This window comes from Vipera ursinii, assembly GCF_947247035.1.
Source record: "Vipera ursinii genome assembly, chromosome: 6".
Lineage (NCBI taxonomy): Eukaryota > Metazoa > Chordata > Lepidosauria > Squamata > Viperidae > Vipera > Vipera ursinii.
The window spans coordinates 61,605,830-61,619,112 of NC_139515.1; the positions used below are offsets into that span (position 1 = coordinate 61,605,830).

General features: G+C 40.5%; 1 protein-coding gene across 1 annotated transcript in view; it reads left to right on the top strand.

The window, feature by feature from the left end:
• Nucleotides 1-6,673: 6,673 nt before the first annotated feature.
• PDGFB (platelet derived growth factor subunit B) overlaps nucleotides 6,674-13,283 on the top strand; it is a 33,801-nt gene continuing 27,191 nt past the window's right edge. The window contains exon 1 of the mRNA XM_083365784.1: nucleotides 6,674-7,622. Coding sequence (XP_083221910.1) covers nucleotides 7,533-7,622 — 90 coding nt within the window. The 5' untranslated portion in view covers nucleotides 6,674-7,532. The remainder of the gene's footprint in view (nucleotides 7,623-13,283) is intronic.

Genomic DNA, 13,283 nt, shown 5'->3' on the forward strand with positions numbered 1-13,283 from the left:
TTCTTTGTGGATGAAAGCAGGGAGACATGAGAGCAGAAGACACATTTGAGGAAAGCTATCTTCCTCTCCTCTCCTCCCTTGATATGCATTGTGTTTTCCTTCTATATCTACAAAACTATATGCAATCTCATCCTTCAGTAACTTTGGAAAGGAGGGATGGTGGTGGAGAGATGTGACCACTAGGTGATGGAACAGCCACTATATCCTCTACATTCTCAAGAGGAGAAAACTTAAGAATTCCAAAAGTATAGCTGATATAAAATGGCAAATATATTCCACTGGCCCTCAGAACACCTCCAAAATGTACCTAAGAAAAGATGTGCTACCCACATACAGTAGTTATGTAAGGGACATCCGTCTTTCTCATGGATAAAACTTCAAACCCAAATTCTGGTAAGGTTCACAGCAGTACGGTTCACCACTTAGCCTACATTAACTAATTTCACCTTGGAAACTTGCCATTTTTCCATAGGGGCAGTGGAAAATGTTGTATTGGTGTTCCTCTGTTTACCTCTCAGTTCCTAACTAATATGCCTGCTCCTTGTTTTCCATCATTCTCTCCAGTTCCAAACTTTGAAATTGTTCCTCATACTTCAATTCTCTTCTCCTCTCTCTCCACTTCCATTTTAAAATATTTTTCCCCTTCTGGAATTCCAAATCCATTCTGAGAAATTTGAACTGGTTTTCCAATTGCTTTAGTTCACATGGGTCACTGGTGGGCTTGAGACAGTTTTGGTCTCTGACCCTGGTGATGTTTTCTGTCACACTGCCCCAAATGCCACAATCACAATGTCACCTGGAAAGATTTTGGATCCCAAAGCCTTCCTTCATTTTTCCAGGTTCAGGATAAGAACAGATTACTCATCGCCAAGATACTTTAATGTCTTAATCCAATATGTCAATATTCCACACCTCTTTAAAACTAAAATGCAGTTTTCTAAGCAGGAGCTCATCCCCCCCCCCCCGGTCTCTATAACTCTTCAGCTCCAGCTATAGGTTGTGCTAAATGAAGATTATGAAAGTTATAGTCCATGGTAACTGGAAGATACCAGGTTGGAATAGGTTGCTCAGGAGTATTGATGTGATCAGTATCTTAATTACCATCACATATCTTATCTAGAAGCACTGGGAGGGGGGAGATTATTAGTTGTAGCAATCAGAACAACCACAGTATTGGATTTAAAAAGCACAGTTTTCATTTATGTGGACTTCAATTGCAGGAGACTTTATCATCTGCTTTCACTATGACTATGATACTCTAGAAGAGGTTTTACAACCTGATGTGTCAGCATGGATACCTGCAGTGGGGGAACAAGTAAGAGCCAACTGACAACATGTACGTTGTGTCAGAAATTGTGCCTTCACATATTTGCATGCAGATTCACAAGTATGAAAGGGCAGAGCTTATATTGTGATATCCTGACACACATTTCATCATCTTGGCATCACTGTGGCTGGCTACAAACGCCTGTGTCTCAAAAACACATGTGATGTCAGATTCTCTAGCTTAAACTTGGCAGAAGCTATCCAAATAGTTGTCATATCAGACAACATAAGAATTTATATTGTATATAGGATGAAATAAGCTTAATCTTTAAGTTATATCACTCTCTGTCAACATAAAGTGGAGCCCTTCTTATACCTGTTCATTTCCCTGCCTGTTCCACAGATTAATAGACATTCTATCTTGAGTTTCTCAGTCTTAGAGGTTAGTGACTGATGGCTGTTGACATAGTAATAGCAATAGCACTTAAATACTACTCCATAGTGCTTTACAGCACTCTCTGAGCAATTTACAAATGTCAGCATTTTGTAAAATCTGTGTCCTCATTTTACTGACCTCAGAACGATGGAAGGCTGAGTCAACCTTGAACCGGTCAGAATCGTACTCCTGGTTGTGGACAGAGTTAGCCTGCAACACTGTATTCTAAGCACTGTGCCACCAGTTCCAGCAAATAATCAACTTATCTGTCCTAAGAAACTCTGTGTCTTAATATAACTTCTACAAATAGCTGTGTAGTTTTACGTGCAGTTCTTAAGAGCAACCCAGATTGGCATTAAATTCTATTTTTATATGAGGTAAGAAGAAATAAAGTATATAGAAGTAATCAAAATTATAAACTTGTTTTACAATCAAATTATATCAACATTATTTTTTTAAAATTTTTATTTACTTATTGTTATTTTTAAATTTATTTTTCTCTTGACTCTGTCCATATCTTGTCTTTGGCCTAACCTCCTGGCCATGTGAGGACTTTACGCCAAAAGACATTGACACATTTGCTCTAAAATTTCACTCCCCCAAAATCTAGAACAGACATGTCAAACACAAGGCCCGGGGCCCAGATCCGGTCCGTGAAGTGGTTTCATGTGGCCCGCAAAGCCATCCTGGAAACAGTGAGGGAACAGCCCCCACTGCCTTGGCCCTGGCCCAGAGACCCTCCTTCTGCCAGAGACCCTCAGATCTGTCCCACTCCTGCCCAGGCCCCCATAGGCACCCTTGATGCGAACGATGTAGAGTTGGCCATGCCCACCCAGTAGGCCATACGCGCTCTAGCCACGCCCACCCAGTAGGCCATGCCCACCCAGGCCACACCCACCTGGTCCCCTGAGGGCAACCGCAATGCTGATGTGGCCCTCAATGAAATTGAGTTTGACACCCCTGATCTAGAACCTGCCAGATTTGAGAAGTGTGCTTTGGAGAAGCTACAATATAGTCTTCAAGAACAACTGATTTTTAGTATCTATCTTCCTACAGGTAAAGATGATGTATTTTATTCTCATGTTCAATAAATATCGTTTTTTATATTCTGTACACATTTACCAAATAATACATAAATAAATAGTCACGGAAAGCTTAAGCTCTTTGAATTGTATTTACCTCAAGACCCATCCAGAACTATAGGTCTTTTTCTAAACATCCTCTTCCTCACTGTCTGAATTGCTAAGATTTAGCTTGTCTTTAAAGCTATGATTCTAAAAATTCTGCCACACATCATCCATGTGTAAATAAATAACCTTTTCCCTTATATTAGATCTCACGTAATTTAGCCGGATATGGAAAAGACAGTACGCCAAAGACTTAAAAAACAAAACTTGGGATTTTCATACCACAAATATCACTCTTCCTACTATATTGACCCTAGACTTTGCACATTCTCACTTTGATGTACTTAAAAGGGATTATGAAGTTCACACCATGAAAAAATAAAGTTTTTCACCTGATTTTGGTGGCAAACACTTATGAAGATTAGAGAAAAGTGTCTGGATGCTTAACAAAGTGCTCCTATAAAGTTGTATTTAGAAGTAATTTAGTTCGACTATGTTCTGAGGGTCACAGAAATGCAATATAAGGAAACACTTTAAAAAAGGGGTTTTGTTTTGTTTTTAGAATCAGGTTTTGGGGAATTCTGGAAGTTGCAGTGCTAGCATTGCTGGTCAGAAGATGCCCGCAATGTAGGAAAAGAACATGGAAATACATTAATAATTCAGGCTAAGCAAGGTTAAGGAAACTTTTTTTTTTCCTGTGAAGGGCTATGTTCTCTGCGGTACTGTGAAATGTCCAATTTTTGTGGGCTATAAACCAGCTGCTCTTTCTTTCTGGAGGAGGTGGGTGGGAGGGAATCCCTCCCACTGTAACCTCTAGGGGATATTCCAATGCTTGGAAAGCTCTTCATCTCTTCATCCTAAATGCAAAGTACATAAAATTTAACCGCTGCTGCTGGAGCAAAGTGGTGAGAAATTAAAATGCCCCAAGGTTCTCTTCTACAACCCACAACAAAACTGCATGGAACTAAAGGTGCCAATTGTATCATTTACATACTTTAAATAGCAATCATTGTGATGGCCAGCTGGAGCTTTATCATTGTACTGAAATGCAAATTGAAGGCAACAGAATTTTCTCAAGGTCGCAAAACTAGAAATGTTTCCCAAACATAGTAAGATTACAACTTTTAGCATTCCCAACAAGCATTGTTAATGGGAAATTCTGGGAGTGAAGCTACTTTGCAGCTGAAAAGTGGTAGTGGTGGGGAAACTGAGCTCAGCTCAGCTCATTTTGGTTTATTTATCAAACTATAATTAAGCAAGCCATGAATGTGTTCATTACCAACCTCTATTACTGCAGTTTTCTCCTTCTGAGCTCCGTTCCAGAATCAGAGATTCTATGAAGCAGTTATGTACCCGGTTATGACATGTACAATCATGTAAATCTCTGAATCCCCGGCAACTCTAGATCTTATGTGAAGTCACAATAGAGCCTACTAAAGAATGAATGGCTCAGATAAATAGCATTTAGAAAAACCTTAATAGATAAACAAAATGTTCTGAGGTTTTACATAGATAACAGGACAACCCCAAAGCCCTAACAAAATGGGCAACTGATGTTGACAACTGAACTCTTGCCACAGCTGCAGGTCCTTTGTTGAATTGGCTTTGTTTTCTGCCATACTAGTTTCTGCCTTGTAAAGAATGTCTAAATCCCAAGATATAAGTTGACATTAGAGCATATTCTATAATCTAACAAGAGTCAATGTGTTGATGGAGAAGGAGAATGGAGGTTTGTGCCACTTATTATGTCTGAGCTGTCCAGATTGGATAAATACGAATTGGTTTATTGAGCTATTATGAATCTACTCAATCCTTATAGTTCTATTTAAGGCACAACTGAAGAGGAACATATAGACTAAATACTGCCCCCCTCCTCAAATAAGCACTGTGTAATCCATTTGCTTCCAGTTGCACTATGCTGTTTCACCCTTGACCCTTTTCTGCAAATCGTTGGAAACATCCATAGTACAGGATCATAATCCTGAAAGCCACTGATTAATAGATGGATTCTTAGGGCTACTGTCAAAATCATTCTGCCTTCTCTATGTTGCTCTTATACAGTTTGTCTTTATCACACAATAAGTAAAACTCTTTCAGTGATTCTTCTGGCTGCCATAGTACTACATCTCTAAACTGATCATCCTCAGGATGGCTCACTGCTAATGGATGGCCATTTTACCATCCAATGGAAGGAGATGTAGGTAGCTACATCATTTCACAGGAGAGAGAAGGCAGAACTACTAGAATGTGCTTGCTTGCACTCAGATCCAGACATATTGATAAGAAAACATTTAGGATGACATCTGCTGAAAAAGGAATGACAGGGTAAAAATGGTTCCATTTAAAGAGCAACAAAGTGGTTGGCAGTAATGCTGCCTGGTTTCTGCATCTAATCAATCTTTTACAGCAGAGACTTCGTGCCTCGTTCCAATACTGAGAAGCCATATAATATAAAATTTATGTGCATATGTCTGGTCTTAAAAATACCATGGGGGGGGGGGCTGCTCTGAAATCACTTGCCTTGAAACATCATGAAACTGCCAGAAAAATAATAAGCAGCACCTTGGATTTCACATGCAGAATGTTTAGAGCTCAACAATGCAGCTTATATTTTGTATATGGAATCCCCCACCCTAGACACACTGAGTTTAAAGAGTCTGAACAGATGCACTTAGAAAGAGTTCTGCATGAGCAGCAGCTGTTGCAGCAGACAATACTAAGTTAGATCAAGTAATGCCTCGAGTTTGCAAAAAGACACAGAATTTATTTATTCAATGTATTTACTTGCAGAGTAACAAATTATAAAGTATATATATTATATAACTAGACATAGCAGAAAAGGATCTTAGCAATCTACCAGATGAAATTGATGCACAGATATGACCAGCATTACGTTTTAAGAGTGGAGTCTACAATAGCTTATGAACAAGTTTGCATATAGTGGTTTAATTTGTGGTTTAAGTAAACCACCATTGGCTCATTTCCCATAACATAACAAATCACTCTGGTTTGCAAATGGATAGCTACTGGCCGGATTTTCATAATATAGTATCATAAGCCAAAATAAACCCATATTAGGGCTTAACATGTGTAAATTGAATTAATCCTCTTGAGCAGGGATTTGGAATGTGAGAAAAGAAATAACATCAAATGTAGTTTCCATACCCTGATGAGCTATGCTTTTATTTTAATAGAAAATGATGACTCTTGTTTTATTTTAACAATTAATTACCCCAACTTCCCTCAGTAAATGTCTTCTGTTCAATTTTCCAAAGCTTGGATGTTTATTACATTCTGGAAATTATTACTATAACAACAAATTGCCTTCCAGCACTGAAGGCAATGACACATGCCAACTTCGGTGGATTATTTTATTAATATCATGTATATCTTTTTGGCTTTCCTTTAGCTTCTTCTGCAGGTAGATCAAAGATATTCAAGCTCTTCCTTTTTAGATTCACTGAAGTAGCAGAGCTGAAAGAACATATATTAATCGCCAAGTACCTATGCTTCAACAGTGAATATTAGGAGCCAAAACTACAACACAGCAATGCTAGGCTGAGAACTATCCTCTCCCTTTGCCCTGAAGGAACAGAATCTCCCAGGTCCTCCCTTTGGAAAGCAGAGGTGTTTCTCCATTCGCACTGTGTTTGTTAGCTAAAGATTTTGAAAAATTCTACTGAGACTAAATTCTTTTTTCTTCCCCCCTCTTTGATTCCTAGCCAAGAGAGGAGTTCCTGGCAGCCCTGTCTCCTCCCCCTCTCCTCTCCCTCCCCCTCATCTCCTTTAAAAGAAGGAACTGTAATACTAGCACCTTATTTTCTTGCAGACTAAAATTGAGACCCAAACTTGCTCTCTCCTTGGTGCTGTGTCTGCTTCCACCAGAGAGCGCGGACCTTTTGCTTCCTTGCTGCAACTGAGTGCAAGGATCAGCGAGAACAACTGCAGCAATTCTAGGAGGTTTTGCAAGACTTTATTTCCACACACACACATACACACACACATATTTGCTGCAGCAGGAACCATTTGCTCACCTGTCTGCAAACATAACAACTGAAGCCTCAACAACTCTTCCTCAATCAAGGCTACCACTGCTCTTTGGAAAACGGCTGGGGAGTGGGGGGGGGGGAGCTTATCCAAATGATTCCGAGCAAAGGGCTGGTTTAAGAAGTCAAATCAGAAAAAATGAGGCACTTGAAGGAAGATCTTCATTCTCCCTGCAGGGTTTTCAGTGGTTGAAGTTGAATGCTTTGAAGAAACAGTCTAAATAATTTTGCCTTTGCCAGCAGACTTTTTTTTATCTTTTAGAGGACCTGATTTCACCTGTACTGCCAAATCTAGGGAAACAGACCTTACACTGCACTACTAGGGACACACAGATGGAACAGACCGACTTTGGATGGCTAAGATTTTGATGGGGACATGACTAAATTTTTATTTTTACAAATACCTTTTTCTTTTCTACAGAGAAGGCAGATTAGTAATCAAGTCTCTCCACTCTGGAGCTGTTAATTTTTTCAGCTAAGAATATATATTATTTTTTGGAGAAAGTTTACTGGGACTGAAATGAGGCAGTGAAGAACTCTACACTTGATATACAGCCAATTACAGTAAGGGCAGATTCTCACTCTCAGTCTGCCTGAACTGGGGAAATCTTAATTCTTTGGGTTTGTTGTGTGTTTTTTTAAAAAGACTCTCCTTCAATGTGTCTTGAACTTTTGGGGATTGGAGTCGGCATGAATTTTGGACTGCTTTTCGTGTCTCTCTGTTACCTGCCACTCATCAGCAGTGAGGTAAGTTCTTGGCTTTTTAAAAAAATAGAAACAAACTAATCATAACATAAAACTAATCATAAAAGTATATGCAAAGGTAGGAAACACTTCAAGTAGGTGATTACCACCAGCAAGGTGTAAGTGCAAAAGGGTTTCCACAGGACATACACTTTTTCTTTATATAGAGTGCAGAAATTAATTTTGATCCATTAAATCAAACTGACATCTTGGTCACTTTTTTTGGAAAAAAAAATCCTGAAAGAATTATTCTCTGGGGGGGAAGTTACTGATTCCAATATCAAGAAAGACAATACAATCTTATGCATGTTTACTTGGAATTCCCAAGAAATTAAATGTGATTTGCTCCCCAGAAAGTGGTAATACAATTGGACTTTAATCATAATAATTGTCAAACAGCTGCTCCTGGAGGTGCCTTGTTTATGATTGGTGGTACTGTCCAGTCTGGGTAAATACAGTCCATGTGGCCTTTTCATTTTCTCCTAACATGGAAAAAATGCTCCTACGCCTGCTTGTCAGAACTAGAAACCTTTTTTTTTTTGCAAGCTAAGATTTTAAGTTAAGCTATCAATATCATATTACATGAGAACATAATGTTGATGCTGGGATACCCATTTGTCCATCGGTGACTGATACACTTGTAATCTGTGATTTTTATTTCTCAAATACTGAAGGAAAAAAAAGTTGTATTGGCATTCTCATTTCCAGTATATTCCAGCCAAGCTGCTAGGTAACGCTTATGGTCTGTTACACTTTTGAAAGGTAAGGAGCATCTTGTACAAAGCAGCATATACCATATGATCTTGTAAGATCCCCAACATAGGGCATTGATTGAATTGGACAATGCTACTTGGGGAGTCAGCCCAGGTACCTGGGAGAGGAAGAGTCTCTGCTAGTTAATATGGGGGGGTGGGTGGGAGAGAGAGCCTGGCATATTTCTTATGCTGCCCAAGGGAGCTGGTCTGAATGAAACGATTTCTCTCTCACCCACTTCTACAGTGGGAGGGTCAAACTAAAAGGAGAAGCCAGAATATTGGCTGGCAGCTGAATTCCAACAGGGGAATACTTAGCTGGGGTTGTAGTCTTCCAGCTGTTCCAAGTTGGAGCTGCCACGGGAGAGATCCTGTATCAGTTCCAAAGAAATGCCCAAGAGGAAAGACAGGGAATGTGAAGATTGGCTAGGGAGGAGTTCTTAAAGGGCCAGAGCGGCTGGATTTCCCTTTGATCTTGAAAAAACAGTCCCTGCAATTTCCACATGCATTACTTTTGGTCCTGTTCAGCTCTGATTCATTGGTACTTGAGTAAATCAAATTGTTTTATGTGGGGGTTGGAGATTTTTTGGTACTCTTCGGATTTCTTCTTGAAGAAAAAGGGTACAGCCAAACTAACTGCCTTGAACCAAACACACCAATTTAAGAGGCATGCTCCAGTTTCTTAATGCCTAGTAGGTGTGCTGCCTTCACCACTCTAAAGATGGCAAGATGATTACCATTACCCTGTGAAGGGTAATAGAATCTAGGCACACATGTATGGGCAGAGTAATAACCAAAAGGGGGTCGTGAGCACACAGGCAAGAGAGGCGCAGCAGATTTGGAAATGTCTAGTTTTAGGGAGAGACTGCACAAGAGGATTGTTTAAAGAATGGAAACTGCCTCCATTTTCAGAGAAAGAGGCAATCTTGCAATACCATTTACAGAGAGTAACAGAGGCTCAAATAAACCTGTATAATGTCACACCCCTTTTTCGCCAAATAAAGCAGGTGGAGGGAAGCCAACAAAAAGCTTCGCGTTTGACCTTAATTTGTACCTATCACTAAGACTGGCCCAGAAATTGATGAAATGCTGTATAAGCGAACCCATGCAGGGTGGAATTCTCCTCCGGGGGTCGCTGCGGCTTGCCTTCCCCCCCCCCTCTTCCTAGAGCGACAGAGGCTTCCCTTACCAGACGATTTGTTTTATAGACTTAAAAAAATAATAATCGGTATGCAGTTTCCTGAGCAAGAGAGTATCTGGGAGGCTGCCAAACCTCAGGTTACTTGTGTGCCCACAAACCTGTGCAAAGAATTCTTCTTTTGTTCTCCGGGAGAAGAGAGCGGAGGGGCGGAGGGGGTGCGTCACGCACTCCTCGACGGGCTGCTCTGAATCCCGCTGGAGGTGGTCGTAGCAACGAAAACCACCGGACCCGCCCGGGGTTTATCCAGCCGGAGGGGAAGAAAGGAGGACGGCGCACCTCGGGTCCTCCTCTCGCTGCTCGAGGGCGGTGCCAGGCCCCGATTCGCTTCTTCTCCCGGGCTAAACCGAAACACCCTGGGTGGGTGGGGGGGGAGAGCGTGGGGGAAAGGCAGGGGAAAGATTTCCTCAGAGCTGGCAGCCCTCTCGGCCTCCAGTGGCAAAAAGCCTGGGTCGGTAGCACCTCTCCGATGCTGTTGTCCTTGCCGCAGTCCTCCTGATCGCCTCAGAAGTTCCCTGCTAATTATTGGTAATAAATGTTTGCTGCGGTGATTCTTGAGCTTTTAAGTATCCAGCAAAACAGTAGTAGCGGCTGCGCCTCTCTTGGCAGGGAGTGGCAAGTTGAATGGTGACCTATTAAAAAATGTAAACTACAGTAGTGCGTTACTAACAGTAGGTAAAGGCCAATTAGTGAAGGGGCTTGAGGCCCCAGTGAAAATTCCTAGACCCTTTCTGTGCGGTAAATGACCTTCCCGCCCTGTCTCAACATTGGTGGAGTCTGTGTCATCAAGCTGGTGTGGAGACTCGTGGAACATATATAGATAGACCTTCTCTAAGGCATCTCTCTCTTACCTGGCCTTCCAGGTTTTCCAAGGTTACATCAACTGCCACTGAACATCCACCTTTATTATTAGCAAAAATAAAATTGGTTTGTGTGCAGGATTGGTAAGAAAAAGGATAGCATATTGATACGTTCTCTTGGCAGACTTATAATACGCTTCAGAACTATCAGTACATAGGTTTAGTGTTGTGTCTCTTCTAAATACATGCATTCTAGGTTGCAATGCAATGATATAGCATCTGCCTGTGTAGCCACCATAAATTTTATTAGGAGTTGTGCTGTGTTTTTTAAAAAAAAATACAGGTTGTGACCTTTTTAAAATTCCATGTGGAATTCTTCCTAGAGATAGAAGATAATTGATTTGTGAATAGATGTGTTGTAATTTACCTTTTTTTCTCTTTTGGAAAACTGGTGTCTTCTCAAATGAAGTTGCCATAGTTAAGAGTAGTTACCACTTTCTTTAAAGGCGTGAATAAGGTGCAAATCCACATACATTTATAAAAAGTACATAAGAGTTATATTTTAATTGTATGTTCTCTGAAAAATCCAAACTACATTTGGTATTTGAACAGTATAAAAGGGCCTCTGTTTGCTGATAAATTATCTCAGCTCGTGGGACAGGTAAGTATTCTGCTGCTATTACTGTTCCAGTAGGAAAATTAACTTTCCAGATAAAGCTGTTTGTTTTTAATAATGCTAAAATACAACCAACAGAGCCAATATGATAGTTAAGGTGCCAGCTATGGAAAAAGTATGGAAATTTTGGATTAATCATATCCCACCCTACCTCACACAGTAGTTGTTTGGATAAAATAAAATCTCCTTATAAGCCACCTTGATCTCTTGAAGACAGAGCTGGATATCACTCTAACATATACATGTGAGTTGCTTAAGGCTAAATCAGCCATCTATTTTGTCTATAGTTAGGTGAATGATATTTCAGCAAACACCTGCATTCAGATGCCATGTGCATCTTGCTTTTAAGTATCCCAGAATATGCAAGAGACAAGTAAAGGCAGATTCCCTGACCTTAGGAACATACAATTGTCATTAAAAAAAGTTTCCAAAAAAAAGCTTTGCCTATTTCAAGAAATAAAATGGTGGGGGATCTTGAGCAGTGGAGGAAAGAATGACAAAAAAACCCTGTACAATAGGGCAGCTGCTCACCTAAATCAGACCTGGACATTTTATGGCACCTGGGCCACATCCAGTCCTTTGACAGTCCAGCCTGCGTGAGCTAAATCCAAAATTAGAAATCAAATGTATGCCAAGCACTCAATACAACTGCATTGCTTTTTTTTTTTAAGGCAGCTGCTATTTTTTTTTCAATTTACATATGTGCATGTGTGAGTGCCTACACACTTTCATAGCCATATTGGTTCAGCCCTCCACAACAGTTCCGGTTTCACATGTGACCTTTTGGGAAAATTAATTGCCCACCCTTAAACTAAACCTAACCTAACCTAACCTAACCTAACCTAAACTAAACTAAACTAAGGAACAGCTTTTCAAGCAGGTACACATCATCTTTAGGGGGAAACATATGTTTACACACATGAATCAGTGATGCAAAGTCTACAAGTCTATTGCAATGCTTTTCAGAATAAGGATAGAGTTCTTACTATTTACATTTGTTCTGAGGTTGGTATAGACATGAGATCAATTTGGTCACTCCCTGTTTGGTCCTGATTGAAACACTCCTTTTGAGCTGGCTTTTCTTGACTTGTGACTACACCTTTGCAAATCTGTGGGGTAGATCTACCAGCTCCTTGAACTTGTGGCTCACTAAGGAGGAGATGGATCTTGCTTGAGGTTTCTTGGATTAGATGGGGCAGCAAGTGGGTAGGCTGGGTTCCCACCCACCCCCTTCATTTTTGAGGATTTCTGGCTTCTCCTAATTAAAAATGGGCTAAGCCTATCCAAAGGCTTGATATGTCAATTGATATATTTCTTTGACTTCTAGATAGAACTTGCCAACAAATTATGGCATTGTCCAAGAGTTTGTACTGTTATTCTTTTATACACAAAAGCCGGTTCGGCGCAATGGTTAGAATGCAGTATTGCAAGGTAACTCTGTCCACAGCCAGGAGTTTGATTCTGATTGGCTCAAGGTTGACTCAGCCTTTTATCCTCCCAAGCCCGGTAAAATGAGATCCTAGATTGTTGGGGACAACATGCTGATTCTGTAAACTGCTTAGAGAGTGCTGTAAAGCACTATGAAGTGGTATATAAGTCTAAATGCTATAGTGCTAGTGCTATATACAGTGTGTACGTTACTCATATGTAGGAGTATGCAAGAATATACAGTCAAATTAGGGGCCACAAAAAATAATAAAAGGTTTGTGGGATATATGGTCCCAGGCTGCAAGTTGCATAGCCCTCTTCTTTTAAAAATCTTCCTGGGTGCTCTTGTCCTGGGTCTTGAAAATCCTAACTGCATTTCAGCTGTTTATATTTGTACTACATTTAACAGTCTAAAGCAGGCATGTCAAACTCGCGACGTCACGTGGCGTTGTGTGACATATCGCCACTTTTTCCCCATTGCCAGCAATGGGGAGGGTGCGGTTTCGTCGTGATGCATCCGGCCCGCGGGTCTGCAGTTTGACATGCCTGGTCTAAAAGGCTATGAAGACATAGTAAAATAGAGTGGGAACAAGTGGATCCTGGATATAGGATTTTCCTTCCTTAAAAATTCTATAGAATTACGTGAGTTCTTCCTTTTAGACAAATCCTTTATGGCCGCTAGAAAGTGGTCATTTTCATTGTTACACAAGCCATAAAGGGTATGTGGTTAAAGATTTGGGCTTACTGGTTTGTACATATGTGATCAACTATATTTCCTTCCTTTGTTCTTGTAGTCTAAGTCTCAAAAAC